The sequence below is a fragment of the Lithobates pipiens genome, unplaced genomic scaffold, assembly GCF_037356315.1.
Source record: "Lithobates pipiens isolate NorthernLeopardFrog02 unplaced genomic scaffold, aLitPip1_a1.2 Scaffold_8, whole genome shotgun sequence".
Lineage (NCBI taxonomy): Eukaryota > Metazoa > Chordata > Amphibia > Anura > Ranidae > Lithobates > Lithobates pipiens.
Window position 1 is genome coordinate 675,350,968 of NW_027507903.1, and position 18,148 is coordinate 675,369,115.

Below are 18,148 nucleotides of genomic sequence, written 5' to 3' on the forward strand. Positions count from 1 at the left end.
CATCCAGTCTGGCCCCCTCTGACATCCAGTCTGGCCCCTCTGACATCCAAACTGCTCCTATGACATCCAGACTGGCCCCCTCTGACATCCAGACTGGCCCCCTCTGACATCCAGACTGGCCCCCTATGACATCCAGACTGGCCCCCTATGACATCCAGACTCACTGCCCGCTGACATCCAGACTGCCCCCCACATCCAGATTGGACCCTCTGACATCCAGACTGCCCCCCGACATCCAGACTGCCCCCCGACATCCAGACTCACTGGCCCCCGACATCCAGACTGGCCTCAGACACCCTCCAGACTCTGACTGGCCCCCGACATCCTCCAGACGCCGTCGTTGCCGCACAGAAAGAGATTGAACTGCGGCGCTGCCCACCTTGTATACACATGACTTCACAGACACTGGCAGTGGGGGTGGGCGGCGCCAAAGCATTTCTATTGCAGACCAGCTTTTGGTCTTCTTTAAAATGGCGGCTGGGACCTCTAGCGGCCGGCGACGAAAAACCGGGACAAACCAAATTTCCCGGGACAAAATTTATTCATGACATGGGTCCTAATCCCGGGAATGTCCCGGGAAATTCGGGGCAGTTGGCAACTATGCTAGTGGTCATAATGTCATATCTTACTGGTTGATGTATTTCAAGAAAATAATGTATTATGAGCTTTTAAGAAAAAAAACTTTTAGGAGGGAAGTTTAAGGAAAAAAAACTTACATTTAAATGCCCATCAATGTAGCCTTATCAGTGTCCATCTGCAGCCTTGTCAGTGTCATTTGCAGCCTTGTCATGCAGCCTTGACAGGGCCATTTGCAGCCTTGTCATGCAGCTTTGTCAGGGTCATTTGCAGCCTTGTCAGGGTCATTTGGAGCCTTGTCATGCAGCTAGGGATGAGTCCATGTTCGACTCGGACATCATCTGCTCGCCCGTTCGGGGAACAGATGAACATTATGGGCCATTGGCGCCAAATTCAAGTGGCGCTCATTGCCCATAATTCACTGTGGCATTGCAGTGCATTGCTGGCTGATGATTGGTCAAGCATGCACTATGACCCGAAAAACCGGGACAAACCGAATTTCCCGGGACAAAATTTATTCATGACATGGGTCCTAATCCCAGGAATGTCCCGGGAAATTCGGGATAGTTGGCAACTATGCTAGTGGTCATAATGTCATATCTTACTGGTTGATGTATTTCAAGAAAATAATGTATTATGAGCTTTTAAGAAAAAAAACTTTTAGGAGGGAAGTTTAAGGAAAAAAAACTTACATTTAAATGCCCATCAATGTAGCCTTATCAGTGTCCATCTGCAGCCTTGTCAGTGTCATTTGCAGCCTTGTCATGCAGCCTTGACAGGGCCATTTGCAGCCTTGTCATGCAGCTTTGTCAGGGTCATTTGCAGCCTTGTCAGGGTCATTTGGAGCCTTGTCATGCAGCTAGGGATGAGTCCATGTTCGACTCGGACATCATCTGCTCGCCCGTTCGGGGAACAGATGAACATTATGGGCCATTGGCGCCAAATTCAAGTGGCGCTCATTGCCCATAATTCACTGTGGCATTGCAGTGCATTGCTGGCTGATGATTGGTCAAGCATGCACTATGACCCGCATGCTTGGCCAATCACAGCGCCATCAGCGAAGAGAGCCATAATTGGCCACAGGCAGGATGCCTGTGGGCAATTATGGCTCAGGGGGTTTAGTACATGCCCCACACTATATAAGGCCGCCTGCACGGCGGCCTTGCGTAATGTGTTGCGTCAGCTAAGAGAGAGAGAGATAGACAGAGAGACAGTATCTGAATTTCCTTTGAAGCTGTTGCAATTACAGTCGCTGTATTGTGCCACCTGCACAGTGTACACTTAAAGCTATCCCAATTGCTGGTGTTTTTCTGAACTTATATCACAGGCAGCTACTTCAGCAATTACAGTCGGTGTATTGTGCCACCTGCACAGTGTACACCTTAAGCTACCCCAATTGCTGGGGTTCTGCTTGTCCTATACCACAGGCAGCTGTAGCAATTACAGTTGATGTATTGTGCCACCTGCACAGTGTATGCAAAAAAGCTACCCCAATTGCTGGTGTTCTGCTGATTCTATCCTCAGGCAGCTGTGGCAATTCCAGTTGGTGTACTAAGTCATCTGCATAGTTTTCACCTAAAGCTATCCAAATTGCTGGTGTTCTGCTAATCCTATACCGCAGGCAGTTCCATTAATTACAGTCTGTGTATTGTGCCACCTGCACAGAGTACACCTTAAGCTACCCCAATTGCTGGTGTTCTGCTTGTCCTATACCACAGGCAGCTGTAGCAATTACAGTCAATGTATTGTGCCACCTGCACAGTGTACGCCTAAAGCTACCCCAATTGCTGGTATTTTTTCTAAACTTACAGCACAGGCAGCTGCTGCAGCAATTACAGTCGGTGTATTGTGCCACCTGCACAGTGTACACCTTAAGCTACCCCAATTGCTGGTGTTCTGCTTGTTCTATACCACAGGCAGCTGTAGCAATTACAGTCGATGTATTGTGCCACCTGCACAGTGTATGCCTAAAGCTACCCCAATTGCTGGTGTTCTGCTGATCCTATACCGCAGGCAGTTCCAGTAATTACAGTTGGTGTATTGTGTCATCTGCACAGTGTACGCCTAAAGCTACTCCAATTGCTGGTGTTCTGCTGATCCTTTACCGCAGGCAGGCAGCTGCAGCAATTACAGCCGGTGTATTGTGGCATCTGCACAGTGTACGCCTAAAGCTACCCCAATTGCTGGTGTTCTCATAGTAATAATACTACAGGCAGGCAGTTGATTATGCTAGCTGCAGTATAATCAGTATATATGTCCCAGCTTTGTGCAGCTGCATCTCCCTGCAGGCCATTAGTATGTCTGGAAGGCCAACAAGGAAAAGTAGACAGTCACGAGCCAATAAAAGAGGGCAAGCAGGCTCTGTGTCTAGAGGCAACAGTGTTGGTCATGGACACGGTGCATTCTCATCAGCATGTGGCCATGGGACATGCTTGTCCTTATTTTTGGCAGCTGTACGTGTTGAGCCGCAGAATGCCAAAGACTTGGTAGAGTGGATGACCAAGCCCTCCTCATCCTCTCTCACCCAGGCTCAGGGTACTGGCAAAGCATCTGCCAATACAGCTGCCAATGCAGCCACTTCCCTCGTCTCAATGGCATCAGTCACTCCTTCCCTAGCCCCACCATGTCCCCCTCCTGAGGAGTCCCCCGAACTGTTTGAACGCAGTGTTGGGTACATGCTCCATGAGGATACCCAGCGTTTTGAAGGTTCTGATGATGATACCCAGCTAGAGGAAGGCAGTAATGTGATCCCAGAGAGAGGGGATGCCCAAGAAGGACAGCAATCTGGCATTCATGTTGCCCCAGCTGCAGCATACTGCCAGGTTTGCTCCAGTGATGAGGAGGGAGGGGATGATGAGGTCACTGACTCCACGTGGGTGCCTGATAGGAGGGAGGAGGAGAAGGAGGAGGCGCATCTACAAAGAGGCAGGATGCCCTCCAGGGGCCAGCTTAAGGGCAGCACACTGACTGCATCACACTGAAGAGCTCCGCCTGTGCAGGGCGCTGCCTCTGTGCGTTATTCCAAAATTTCTTTGGTGTGGGCCTTTTTTGAGACGAGTGTATCAGATCGCACCGCTGCTATTTGCAACATATGTCTCAAGCGTATCTCACATGGCCAAAACATCAGCCGCTTGGGCACCACATGCTTGACCAGACATATGTCGACCTGCCATGCAGTTCATTGGAAAGCGTACCTAAAAGACCCACACCAAAGTACAAAGCAGACCTCTCCTGTTTCCTCATCAACTGGGATCTCCAACCCCACTATACCTTCAGTCCTCTCTGAAACCTGCATTGAGAGGAATGAAGGTGTAGAATTAGGCATGTCACAGTCAAATACTTTCGGGCAATCTGATAGAGGTACACCAATGTCCGACTGTACCAAGCAAATTTCCCTGCCCCAGCGATGGACAGTCGAAAGAAGTTCACTCCCAGCCATCCACATGCCCAGCGGTTGAATGCTACCTCGGCTAAATTGCTAGCACTTCAACTGCTGCCTTTTCAGTTGGTAGACTCAGCCCCCTTCCGTGAGTTTGTGCAATGTGCGGTTCCTCATTGGCAGGTTCCCAAACGTCACTTTTTCTCACAGAAGGCGATTCCGGCTCTCTACTGGCATGTGGAAGGCAATGCCCTTGCCTCGCTAGACAGGGCGGTCAGCGGTAAGGTGAATATTACCATTGACTCATGGTCCAGCAGGCTATCTTTCACGGTGCATTGGGTGACTCTTCTGGTAGCTGGGAAGGGTGCAGGACAAGGTGCAGTAGTGTTGGAGGTTTTTCCGCCACTACTCCTCTAAAATGCTACTACTGGTGACTGTGACACACCTCTCTCCTACACCCCCTCCTCTTTTTCTTCCTCCATGGCCTCTTCCTGTGCTTTGTCCCCGGAACCAGCAGTGCTCTGTAGGCGTTCAAGGGCTACGCAAGTATGCAGGCAAAAATATGCCTGTGTACTTGCGTAGCAAGTGTGAGGTCTGCGTACTTATGTAGCTGGTGTGCTTGGGGGACAGGAGCCACACTGAAGCATATATTCTGTCATCTCTGCAGGGGCAGGCTGAGAGGTGGTTGACACCATGCCAGCTTAAGCCAGGAATGGTGGTTTGCGACAATGGCACCAATCTCCTCTCCGCCCTCCGACAGAGACAACTGACCCATGTGCCCTGTGTGGGTCACAAACTTAACTTGGTGGTGCAGCAGTTCTTGGGCAGGTAGCTGGGCTTACAGGATGACCTGAGACAGGCCAGTAGAGTCTGTGTGCAAGCGAATTTGGCGCAAATGGCCCACAGAGTTCTGGCTTCGCCAAACGGGCCGGTGTTCGAGTCGAACATGCATTAGACTCAAACACCAAGCTCATCCCTAGTCCCCAAACCCTTTTTAAGGACAATAACTTGCATATTAGCCTTTAAAATTAGCACTTTTGATTTTGAACGTTCGAGTCCCATAGACTTTAATGGTGTTCTAAAGTTTGCGCACATTTTCGGTCCGTTCTGGGGGTGTTTGGCTCATCCCTACATGCAGCCTTTTTCAGCTTTACTGTTTATAAATGGCATCGCTGAGATGCAACCTTCCCCCTTGATTAATGATGAGTCTGATCAGTGTGAACTCCGATTACCCCCAAATCTCCCAGCAGTATGTGTCACGTGACACAGGACTGTTTTCTCCTTAGGATTATAGACAAAGGATTCCCCCGACCACTACACAAATATCCATAAAATTTGGGGTCCAGTCATTATGGGTCACTGGACAGTCTCAGAAGATCATTTCCATCAATGATAAATAAAATCTGAAGACACTGGAATGCGATGGTGGAATTGATGAAAACACCTCTTCTAATTGGTGAACTCACCAGATGTCTACAGGAAATGTCTAGACTAAGTAAACATAAGATGTCCTATCATCTAATTCCAATCTCTGGAGATGTGAGATGGAGGAAAACATTGAAAAGGATTGTCAGGATCAGCAGTCATACCTTGTGAGGAGGTTGAGGAGGAACAGGACGCCATGATATCAGGAGATGACCCGAGATTACATCACCTGGAAGGACCACAAACAAAAATAAACTAATTTGTAGTGCAATGAACGAAACCAATAAGGAAGATTTTGTTCCCTTCTGTGGATAATAATTGGCTGACTCATTGTTCAATTAGAAAGCATTAGAATTGGATGGATTTCTGTCATTTACAACCCATAACTATGAGGATCAATCAGAACCTTCTACCCGGCATTGCTCTAGTTGGTATATCAGGGTCACAAAGGAATCCTACCCTGTTTAGTGCCACAATTTATACACTCGTTTTTAGGTGTCACCTCCACAAATCTGTTCCATTCATAGCCAAGACTGTTACTAATTGGCACCAAAGTATCAGCCAGTAAGATATCTACAGAGAGGTCAGGTGATAAAAAGGAGAAGGCCCCAAAATGGAAGCCGTGTGTGGTCAGCAGAGACCTCCATTCACTAATAAGATGCTTCCAAGTGGATACTTCAGGATTTCAGTATTTATTCATCATAAAAACAACAGGTTAAAACACAAACACGTAACAACAAAGTCTGGGGAATGCCCAGGGAAAAAAAACAAAGCCTACTTACCACCAGCTCGCAGACAACCAAATTAACCTGTCTAACAGTATGCGTTAAAAACAGGGGTTTAGTCCGCACGCATTTGCAAACGCATGCGTGAGCCACAGAGCCACATCAAGGCACCCTGGTATCTGTGGTCACACTGATCTGTGGTAAAACACAAACACATTGCGTGACTCTTTAGTGGCCACTTTGTCAGAGAAAGGTGTACAGTACACTTTAATGGATGGGATCTGTGTGTGTTCTTCAACCCAGACTATACTGTACAGTATACTGATATGTCAGGTTTTATGATATTAAATTATAATTAATCATATGAATTCTGAAGGAGAATAACCTTCTGATGAACCGCAGGTTACAAATGTTATAAAACTACAAAGACTCTATGCCGCGTACACACAGTAGGACTTTCAGACGGAAAATGTGCGATCAGAGCTTGTTGTCGGAAATTCCGACCATGTGTAAACTCCATTGGACTTTTTCCATCGGAATTTCCGACACACAAAATTTGAGATCTGGATCTTAAATTTTCCGACAACAAAATCCGTTGTAAATTCCGATCGTGTGTACACAATTCCGACACACAAAGTTCTACGCATGGTCAGAATCAAGCAGAAGAGCCGTGCTGGCTATTGAACTTCATTTTCTCTGCTTGTCGTACGTGTTGTACGTCACCGCGTTCTTGATGTTTGGAAATTCTGACCAACTTTGTGTGACCGTGTGTATGCAAGGCAAGTTTGAGCCAACATCCGTTGGAAAAAAACCAAACATGGATTTTGTTGTAGGAATGTCCGATCGTGTGCACACGGCATTGGAGTCGGCTGTGAAGGGAAAGTTTGCATACAGAGCAATTAGTTACAAAGACACATTTAATCCAACAGACAATGGGGGTTATGTATGAAAGGCAAATCCACTTTGCACTACAAGTGCACTTGGAAGTGCAGTCGCTGTAAATCTGAGGGGAAGACCTGAAATGAGGGGAAGCTCTGCTGATTTTATCATCCAATCATGTCCAAGCTAAAATGCTGTTTTTTTTATTTTCCTTGCATGTCCCCCTCGGCTTTACAGTGACTGTATTTTCAAGTGCGCTTGTTGTGAAAAGTGGATTTGCCTTTCGTAAATAACGCCCCATGTGTTATAATGGTCCTCACACAACACTGGTATAAAGAGGATTTATTTTTATATTAGATATTTATTGAAAAAAAATTACAAGTCCAGCAAATGAAATACAAAAGTGTGACATGAGAACAAAGGGGCTGATTTATGAATGCTGTGTGCCATTAGAAGAGGCGCATGGTGAGGCACAATGCATATTTTCCAATTTACAAAACAGTGCGCCAGGAACAGGTCACCAATCCCCCATTTACTATAGTGATCTTGGAGCATTGGAGAATGCAATCTGAGCGCCACTATGGACATGGCTCACGGCATCTTCAATTAAATATTAACAGAAGATGGAGGTGCCAATATTATGGGGTGATGTGGGGAAGTTTAGTAACAACTGCCCAAGTAACAAATATGCCCAAAATAGAATGAAAAAGTAAAATTTTCAGAGAAAACCTGCTGTGCCTGCAAGTATGTTTGGAACTGCGTGAGATCAATGTATGCACTGTGCATGCGCAAGCGGCTCTTGTGCTCATTTAAATGTGTTTGTTCAGTGCGCGGCCAAAATCTTAGTAAATGTCAAGCAACGCAAATGCAATTTTGTGGGTTGAACGGGCGCACCTCTAAACCTTACATTTTTACGCTGTTTCACCTTTATTTATTTTTTAAGGAGATTTGCACACAGGTCATGTTAGCGTGTTACGTTGCCAACATGTGAAATGCACCTTGTTAAAATTATGTAAAAAGACTCTCGCTCCTCTAGATTCTCCTAAAGGGGCATTTAACCTTCCCCCTCTAATGCTTTTAAAGGGGAACTCCACACTCCATTCTCCAATGCTCTTGTCCCCCCCTCCCCCCAACCCCTTGGATTTCCATGGGCTAACTTTTGCTTTTAACTCCACACTCCACTCCATTCTCCAAAGGCTGTGAGTTGCCTTCACCAATTCAAACCACATCTTTTTTCAGAGCAAATCAGGGGCAGCTAGGAAAGGGGCGAGAAGAGCGATCACCCAACCCCATCCTATACCAAACAAGGCCACATGAAAAAAGTAGTATGGCTGGAAATCCTCAATATATATGGCACCTCATCCCAATTATTGGACAAAATGTTTGTAAATGGGAATAGAGAAAGGGGATTATAGCGGTGCCAAGAGGTACAAGATTACAAGAAAGATTACATAAAATGTCAGTCAATTTTATTTACATAAAACTTTTTCTTCCCAATGGACTTACTCATACAATTAGACATTGAGTAACTTGCAAGACAGTGGGTATCATATACTTAGCTACTTGCCGATGTGGTTCCTACTACGTTAGCAAGATGAAACGACCCTTTCATGTTCGTATTAGAGATCACATTAAACCTATGTACAAATGAAGCACAACAACAGCTATCAACACACATGTTGGAGCACAACAGAACTATGATCCGCATGCGGTCACATTCGCTGCCCTAGAACATGTACCAATACATGCTAGAAGTGGCGGAATTGACAGCAGATTACTCCAATTTGAGACTAAGTGGATTCACAATTTGGACACAACCGTTTTTCCAGGGTTAAATGAATATATAAGCTTCAAGTCTTTTTTTATAGTTATTGATCGCTGTATATGTTCTCCTTCCAATACAATGTAAATCTGTGCTTTACCCAGATCTAGCCTACAGTCCAGCATTTAATATTGGTATATTCTTATTATTTGTCCATTCTTCCTTCCCCATTTTAATTTTTATATTTTTTCTCTTCCCCTTTTTTCTTTTTCCTATCTTTTCTCCTTTTTATCCTTCCTTCTTTCTTTTTTCTTCCTATTTCTGTTCTCTTTTTCTTCTGTTTTTTCCCCCTTTTCAGATTATACTTTTGTTCCCTTTTTTTTGTACGCCATGGATCAACAATCGGGGGTTGTCACATCAGATTATAGATTATGTTTGAATATTTAATTATTCTGTTTCTAATTAACCCTTTCATGACTCAGCCTATTTTTGGAATTTGGTGTTTACAAGTTAAAATCCATATTTTTTACTAGAAAATTACTTGGAACCCCCAAACATTATATATATTTTTTTAGCAGAGACTCTAGAGAATAAAACGGCGATTGTTGCAATATTTTATGTCACAGGGTATTTGTGCAGCGGTGTTTTAAACGCAACTTTTTGGGAAAAGGGACACTTTCATGAATAAAAAAAACAGTAAAATTAGCCCAATTTTTTTGCATAATGTGAAAGATAATGTTACGCCGAGTAAATAGATACCAAACATGTCACACTTTATAATTGCGCGCACTTGTGGATTGACGACAAAGTAGGGTACCTAAAAATCGCAATAGGCGACGCTTTAATTTTTTTTTTTACGGTTACCAGGTTAGCGTTACAGAGGAGGTCTAGTGCTAGAATTATTGCTCTCGCTCTGACGATCACGGCGATACCTCACATGTGTGATTTGAACACCGTTTACATACGCGGGCGCGACTTCCATATGCGTTTTCTTTGCTTCGCGAGCTCGCGGGGATGGCGGGCGCTTTAAAAAAATTTTTTTTATTTTTTTACTTATTTTATTTTTTTTAAAATGACTAAATTGTTTTAAAAAAAAAAAAAAAAAAATTGATCACTTTTATTGCTGTCACAAGGAATGCTAACATCCCTTGTGACAGTAATAGGTGGTGACAGGTACTCTTTATGGAGGGATCGGGGGTCTAAAAGACCCCCCACCCCTCCTTTACACTTCAGTGTATTCAGATCGCCGAAAACGGTGATTCTGAATACCGGATATTTTTTTTAAACCGGCGCCATTGGCAGCCGAGTAAACGGGAAGTGACGTCATGACGTCGCTTCCGTGTTTACGACGAGAAGACTGGAACGAAGCCGATTATGGCTTCGTTCCAGTCCCTGCCCAGCAGCCGAAGGCAGCAGATTTTGAATCGGTGCTCCCGCTCGATCGGGAGCACCAGTAACAGCGGCGGGAGGCGGCGGGAGGGGGTCGTCCCCTCCCGCTCCTCCGGCATAACAGCCGAGCGGCTTTTAGCCACATCAGTTGTTATGCCTGGATAGCCAATCGCCAGCTGAACAAAACGGTACTGGGATGATGCCTGCAGGTACGGGCATCATCCCGGTATACCCCCCGGAAGCCGAGTACGCACATCTGCGTACGCTCGGCGGGAAGGGGTTAAGTAACTATTTCTGCACATCTGTTTATAAAAAATAAAAAAAATTCCATGGAATTATAACTATTTTTGCATTTTGGTGTGTTTATGTTTTGTGATTTTGTTTAAAAAAAAAAGTTTACTTTTGGGGTTCCTGAGCCCTTCCTGCCCCCAAGCATTCACCCCCTTTTTATGGGCTGGCTTGCTGTGTGTTTGGCTAGGGGTTTGTTCGTAGTTTTGGTGGGATTTTTCACGTGGGGGTTCTCATTATAAGCCTTAACAGACCCAAATGACCTTGTATGTATTGGGGGCAGGCTATTTTTTTGGTGTTAAAATCTTGCAGCTGCAATGTAGATTTGTAAGACCTAATGTAAACGGGGTGCTGAGGCAACCTCTTCTGAACGATTTTTTGACAGCTTGAAACCGACATTTGCATGCTGCGTTTAGTTGCGTTTTGCAGCGTTCGTGTCTAGGAGCATTTATTTAAGATAACATCATAAGACCCTCCCAAAGCACAAAAAACTGTATTATTTAACTATTTCAGCCAATCTGTGAGACCAGAGTGAGGAGCAGCAGTGTACTTGTATCTACCTCAATTTTGGTGCTTTTACTATGGATCCCATAATGAGTATATGTGAGGAAATGCTCCTGACATTGCTGTTGATGAGGCTGGAAAGACGTCGGAAATTGCGTGCGAGGACCAGAGTTCATCGCTACCGGACTCATCCATTGATTGCGTAGAGCATGTTTGTAGGATATTTTTCCAACATGTATATACAGTTGTGTAGTTTCCCTGATAATTTCTCTCATGTCCATTGCCACCTTTGAAATATTTTTCATTTTTTTTGTGTTTTTTCATCATTTGCTATCATTTTTAAGTTTTGTGATGTAAAAAAAAAAAAAAAAGATAGGGCACCTTTAAAAACGCTTGTAAATAAAAATGCGGCTAAATGCCAGTACCGCGTTTGGAGTCTGAAACGTCAGAAACTTTGGCGCCTGAACTAATTTTTTTGCCTTCAAAGAAAAGCCCCTAAATGCAACTGCCTAAAAACAACATTAAATGAACCTGTGTACATGTACACATAAGATAACATAAAATAAATATCCAACTGCCTCTGAATGTCCATTTACCAGCAGCGGTGTACACGAGGCCTAACTTTTCTCTAAAGCCGTACATCTGTGAAGCAGCATTTTGGGTACATGCTACAAATGCACCAATTTACAGGCAGAGTAACCCCCCCCCCCCCCCCTCCCAAGTTACTAGCTTTTCAGCAATTGTGCATGTTTAAAGGCAGTTCTCCTTGTTTCCTTTTTGGGGTTGTCCAAATTGGTGACATTGATATATGTCACTTAGGGTGGGCCCTGGGCCCCCATACCCATTTTAAGGCCAATAACTACATCAGCATGTACCCGATACTATGGTCAAATAGTTCGGGGGACTCCTCCATGCATGATGGTGGAGCTAGGGAAGGAGTGACTGTTGACATGGAGCCGATGGAATAGGCCGCTTTGGCATCTGCATTGGAAGGCAAACTACTCTGAGCCTGGGTGACAGAGGATGAGGACGGCTTTGTTATCCACTCCACCAACTATTCTGTATGTTCTGGCTCAATAACATGGCCAGCAGCAGAAAAAAAATAAAAAAAAATAAAAAGGACAAGCGTGCCCCACGGCCACCTGCAGAGGATCCACCATGTTCAGCACTGTTGACTGTAGACACAGAGCCTGCTTGCCCTCTTTCAGTGGCCTGTGAGCGTCTCCCTTTCCTTGGTGGCCTTCCGAACATGATGTATATTTTGTTTGGCACACTGCACTGTATTGTGTACACCCCCAGAAAAGTAGTAGCAACTGTTCTATGGTTGCACAGTATTGTGGACCATGTAGACCACCAGAAAAGTAGTAGAAACGGTACACCATGGAATGCACTGTAGGTATAGGCTACACTGTGTATGTGTGTTTGTATATACAGTGTATATATATATATATATATATATATATATATATATATATATATATTGTACAGGACGCCGTGGCTGGGTCCTGGAAGGACGCTATATTTCCCCTCTGTTTGGGTTGTGGTCTTTTTAAATGAATAAAATTGATTAACCCACCTGTTAAGGGAGTGCCTTTAAAAAACAAGACAGGAAGTGGTAGGTGTGTGTGGAGGAGTGGAGAACACATGGTGGATGGTGTTTGGCGTTTGTTTTGGGTTGCAGCAAATGAAGTGGACAGAAGTGTCCTGTTTGGAAGGCTCCTGGCAGGGGAAGCTACCTGCCATCAAGACCAAGCTCTGTTTCTGATAAGGACAGCTGTTCTGGACTTTGCAAGTCGGTGAGACTACAAATCTTTTTCCTTTTGTTTTTGGCTGCTGTAAAGCTATTTAAGTTAATAAACCCTTTGTTGTATGAAAAGCCTGTGTCCTGCGGTCTACCTGGTCCCCCGAACATTACAAGTGGTGCTCGAATGCGGGCAGGACAAAGTAACAGGCGTTTTCTTGCTATATTTTTTTTTTTTTTTTTGCTGCATTGGATCTGAACTGACATTTAAAGGGACAGTACAGTGAATTTATGTCCTGTGTTAAAGCTGCACAACTGTTGAAAGCTGAAACAATGGAGGAGCTAATTAAACAGCTGTCCTTAGCTAATATACAAGCGCAGACTCGCCATGAAGAAGCTAATCAGCGCTTAGCAACCCAGCTGGAGGTACAAAAAACGCACCACAACGAGTTGGTGGCCCAGTTAGCAGCCCAGCTAGCGACCCAACAAGAGGTTATGCAGGCTCAGATGGCGGCCTTAAAAGAAGCAGTGCAGCAGCTTTCGCAGGGCCGTGAACAAGTGGCCGTTGCCCCTGGCAACCAGGTGACCATAAGGGCAAGCCATTTTTTGCAGAAGTTGTCCCTGAGTGATGACGTAGAGGCGTTTCTGGCAACATTTGAGAGGACGGCAGAGAGAGAAGGGTGGCCCCAGGACCAGTGGGCCGGCTTAATTGCTCCTTTCCTCACCGGAGATTCTCAAAAAGCCTATTTTGACCTACCACCAGAAGATGCTAAAAATTATCAAAAACTAAAGGCAGAAATACTGGCTCGGTTGGGGGTGACTACGGCCGTTCGGGCCCAACGAGTGCACCAATGGAAGTATCGTTCAAACCGGCCACCGCGATCTCAAATGCATGACCTGGTGCAACTAGTAAAAAAATGGCTGCAGCCCGAAGTGTTGTCTGGCCCCCAAATTGTGGAGCGGGTCGTGCTGGACCGATACTTAAGGTCACTGCCAGATGACCTTCAACGGTGGGTCAGCCATGGAGACCCCAAAACCGCAAACTGCCTTGTTGAGATGGTGGAACGATACACGGTGGTGGAGGATCTGCTTGGCCCCACCAAGCGTCAAGGGCCCAGTCTGCCACGGCCCTTCCGACCAACTGCCGCCCTTCGAAAGGATGTCCCCAGGAGCCCTGGAACCAACACCCCAGAAGGCCAAGAGTCACACCCGTTACCCCCTCAGCGACCTGTTCCTGATCGGAGAGGAGGGGATGTACAATGTTGGCGATGTCATGCCTGGGGCCATACCCGGGCCCACTGCCCATTGCAGGAAGAACCCATGGAATGCGGGGTTCTTCGGAGGGGGTCTTTTTATGCCCATAAAGCGTGTACAACACATCTTGACCTTGGAGAGGGGAAGTTTGAGTGTGAAGTCCAAGTGAACCACCACCCTGCACAGGCTTTGCTGGACTCTGGAAGCATGATAACCCTGGTTCACCCTAGAGTAATTGGGAAGATCGGTCCGGTAAGCAAAAGGTTGCGGGTTGTGTGCATTCATGGGGACACTAGAGAGTACCCTCTCATCTCGGTGTCCATCTCCACAGCATGTGGCACTGGTACTCAAGAGGTGGGGGTGGTAAAGAACTTGGTACATGACGTTATCATAGGACGTGACTGTCCGTTATTTACAAAACTTTGGAGACAAGGAGAACTGTCTGAAAGGTCCAGAGACTGGGAAGAAACTAGTCCCTCTGTTCCTGTTGTTGAGGGTAATAACCCTGAGATGCCACATATTCGTAATATGGACCCAGTTGATAAAAACGCCAAGACTTTTGTTAATAATGATGAAAATAGTGCTGATACTGTTAAGGATGTCAATATGTGGGGTTCTCAGACCTACCTGAACACTGAGGGGGGGGAACCTTCCCCGCTTCAGGTAATGCTGGGGGAAGAGGATGAGGAAATGGCCTCTACCCCTGACTTGCCAGATTTGGGTGTTCCCCAGGGGACATTTGGTACTGCCCAGATGCAGGACCCCACTTTGGCCAGGGCACGGGAACAGGTTGTAGTTATAAATGGGGAGCCCCAAGAGCCAGGTGCTAATGAGCGGTGGCCACATTTTTCAATATGTAATGAATTGCTTTATCGGGTTACTAAAGTGAGAGAAAATGTGGTAGAACAATTATTGGTACCCCAACAGTATAGACGCAAGGTCCTGGAACTGGCCCATGATGATGTTTTAGGGGGACACCTGGGAGTTGAAAAGACGGAGGCACGGATCGCCGACCGGTTTTACTGGCCAGGCTTGAAAGCAGAGGTAAGAAGATACTGTACCTCTTGTCCCACCTGTCAGTTGACCGCTCCGGCGACCCATTTCCGGAGCCCGTTGGTCCCTCTGCCCATAATTGAGGTCCCATTCGAGAGGATAGCCATGGATATAGTGGGTCCCTTGGTAAAGTCGGCTCGAGGTCATTCTTACATACTGGTGATCCTCGACTATGCCACTCGATATCCTGAGGCGCTACCCCTGCGGAATACCTCCTCTAAGGCTATTGCACGGGAGTTATTCCAGTTGTTTACACGGACAGGTTTTCCCAAGGAAATTCTCACAGACCAGGGCACCCCGTTTATGTCGAAGGTTATGGCTGATGTATGTAAACTGTTCCGGATTAAACAGCTGCGCACATCGGTCTACCATCCCCAAACAGATGGATTGGTAGAACGTTTTAATAAGACCCTTAAGTCTATGCTCAAGAGAGTGGTACAAAGGGATGGGAAAGACTGGGACTGCCTGTTACCAGCTCTCCTGTTTGCTATCCGAGAAGTGCCCCAGGCCTCCACTGGGTTTTCGCCTTTTGAATTGGTATATGGGCGGAGACCTCGTGGATTACTGGACTTTGTTAAAGAAGAATGGGAAAGTGAACCAATTCAGCATAAAAGTGTTCTTGAATATGTCTCTCAAATGCAGGAGAGGATCCGAACGGTGATGCCGCTAGTTAAGGAACACTTACAAAAAGCCCAGGAGGCTCAACGACGGGTCTATAATAGGGCAGCCAAAATTAGGAACTTCCAAGTGGGGGATCGAGTAGCAGTGTTGATTCCCACTGTGGAAAGTAAGTTTTTGGCCAGATGGCAAGGCCCTTTCAAGGTTGTAGAAAAAGTGGGAGAGGTAAATTATAGAGTCCACCAGCCAGGCAAGAGGAAACCCTTCCAGATATATCATGTAAACTTGCTAAAGCCCTGGACAGACAGGGAACCAGTGACCTCCCTGGCTAGTACAAAACTTGAGCCTCGGGTTGGGGTGGAGAGTGTCCAAGTAGCAAATACCCTGTCTAAAACCCAAAGTCAGCAGGCAAAGGAGTTCTTGCAGAGAAATAAAGAAAAATTTTCAGACTTGCCAGGGCTCACTAGTGTCATAGAGCATGATATTATCACGGAACCAGGAGTCAAAGTTTTTGTCCGGCCCTACCGCATCCCAGAGGCTCAAAGGAAGGCCGTTTCAGAGGAAGTAAAAAAGATGTTAGACCTAGGGATTATTGAGGAATCGCAGAGTGAGTGGTCGAGCCCGATTGTGTTGGTACCGAAGCCCAACGGGACTCTGCGATTTTGCAATGATTTCCGGAAACTTAATGAAGTTTCCCGGTTTGATGCCTACCCCATGCCCCGGGTAGATGAGCTTATCGAGAGACTAGGTCCAGCCAGGTATATCACTACCTTAGACCTTACCAAGGGGTATTGGCAAATACCGTTGACTAAGGCCGCTAGAGAGAAAACAGCTTTTTCTACCCCAGAGGGGAGTTTTCAGTACAAAAGGATGCCTTTTGGATTGCAAACTGCTCCAGCCACGTTCCAGAGAGCAATGGATAGGATTTTACGACCTCACCGGAAGTATGCCTCAGTGTACTTGGACGATATAGTCATTTTTAGCAAAGACTGGGAATCACATTTGCCCAAAGTGCAGGCAGTGCTGGACTCTCTTTGGAAGGAGGGGTTTACAATAAACCCTGAAAAATGTGCTTTGGGAATGGAGGAGGTGAAATACCTGGGTTATATCGTGGGTAGAGGGGTAGTGAAACCTCAGGTCAACAAGATAGAGGCTATACAGAATTGGCCCCGCCCCCTCACAAAAAAGCAGGTACGTGCATTCCTGGGCATAGTGGGATACTACAGGAGGTTTGTACCCAACTTTGCCACGTTGGCGGCTCCGTTGACCGATCTGACTAAGGGTCGGAAATCGGTCATGGTGGAGTGGAATGCAGACGCTGAGAAGGCTTTTTTGGAGCTCAAGGCGGCGCTGTGCCAACACCCTGTCCTTGTAACACCCAATTTTTCAAAAGAATTTGTTGTCCAGACTGATGCTTCCGATGTAGGATTGGGAGCGGTGTTGTCACAGGTTATTCATGGCGAGGAACACCCGATAGTCTTCCTCAGCAGGAAGTTAACACCAGCGGAGAAAAACTATGCCATAATTGAACGAGAGTGTCTGGCCATTAAGTGGGCTCTGGAATCCCTCAGATATTACCTTTTGGGAAGGAAGTTTAGGTTGATTTCTGACCATGCCCCTTTAACATGGCTGAGACAGGGAAAAGGGACTAATGCCAGGGTTACCCGGTGGTTCCTGGCACTCCAGGAATTTAAATTTGTAGTGGAGCATAGGCCCGGGAGACTGCATCAAAATGCAGATGCCCTCTCCCGAGTCCATTGTTTGAGCTCCACTGTTGCCTCCACCTCCTTGGCGTTGGGGCACAGGGGGGGGATATGTACAGGACGCCGTGGCTGGGTCCTGGAAGGACGCTATATTTCCCCTCTGTTTGGGTTGTGGTCTTTTTAAATGAATAAAATTGATTAACCCACCTGTTAAGGGAGTGCCTTTAAAAAACAAGACAGGAAGTGGTAGGTGTGTGTGGAGGAGTGGAGAACACATGGTGGATGGTGTTTGGCGTTTGTTTTGGGTTGCAGCAAATGAAGTGGACAGCAGTGTCCTGTTTGGAAGGCTCCTGGCAGGGGAAGCTACCTGCCATCAAGACCAAGCTCTGTTTCTGATAAGGACAGCTGTTCTGGACTTTGCAAGTCGGTGAGACTACAAATCTTTTTCCTTTTGTTTTTGGCTGCTGTAAAGCTATTTAAGTTAATAAACCCTTTGTTGTATGAAAAGCCTGTGTCCTGCGGTCTACCTGGTCCCCCGAACATTACAATATATATATATATAAAATCTCAAATACACCGCCTGAAGTAGATTAGAAATAGTACACCACTGAATGCACTTTAGACATAAGCTATACTGACTGGTTGCCGAGTATATGTATGTATGTATGTATGTATGTATGTATATATATATATATATATATATATATATATATATATATATATATATATATATATATATATATATATATATATATATATATATATATATATATATATATATATACACACACACACACACTGCCACTAACTAAATAATCTGCTTGCTTAATCTAAATCAAGCTCTCCATCCAC

General features: G+C 45.7%; 1 protein-coding gene across 2 annotated transcripts in view; it reads right to left on the reverse strand.

Annotated features, from left to right (window-relative positions):
• Positions 1-18,148, reverse strand: part of LOC143961987 (NACHT, LRR and PYD domains-containing protein 12-like) — a 164,479-nt gene that overhangs the window by 129,052 nt on the left and 17,279 nt on the right. For both annotated transcript variants that reach the window (XM_077471329.1, XM_077471330.1), the window contains exon 2: positions 5,545-5,609. In XM_077471329.1, the coding sequence (XP_077327455.1) occupies positions 5,545-5,578 (34 nt within the window). In that variant the 5' untranslated portion in view covers positions 5,579-5,609. The remainder of the gene's footprint in view (positions 1-5,544; positions 5,610-18,148) is intronic.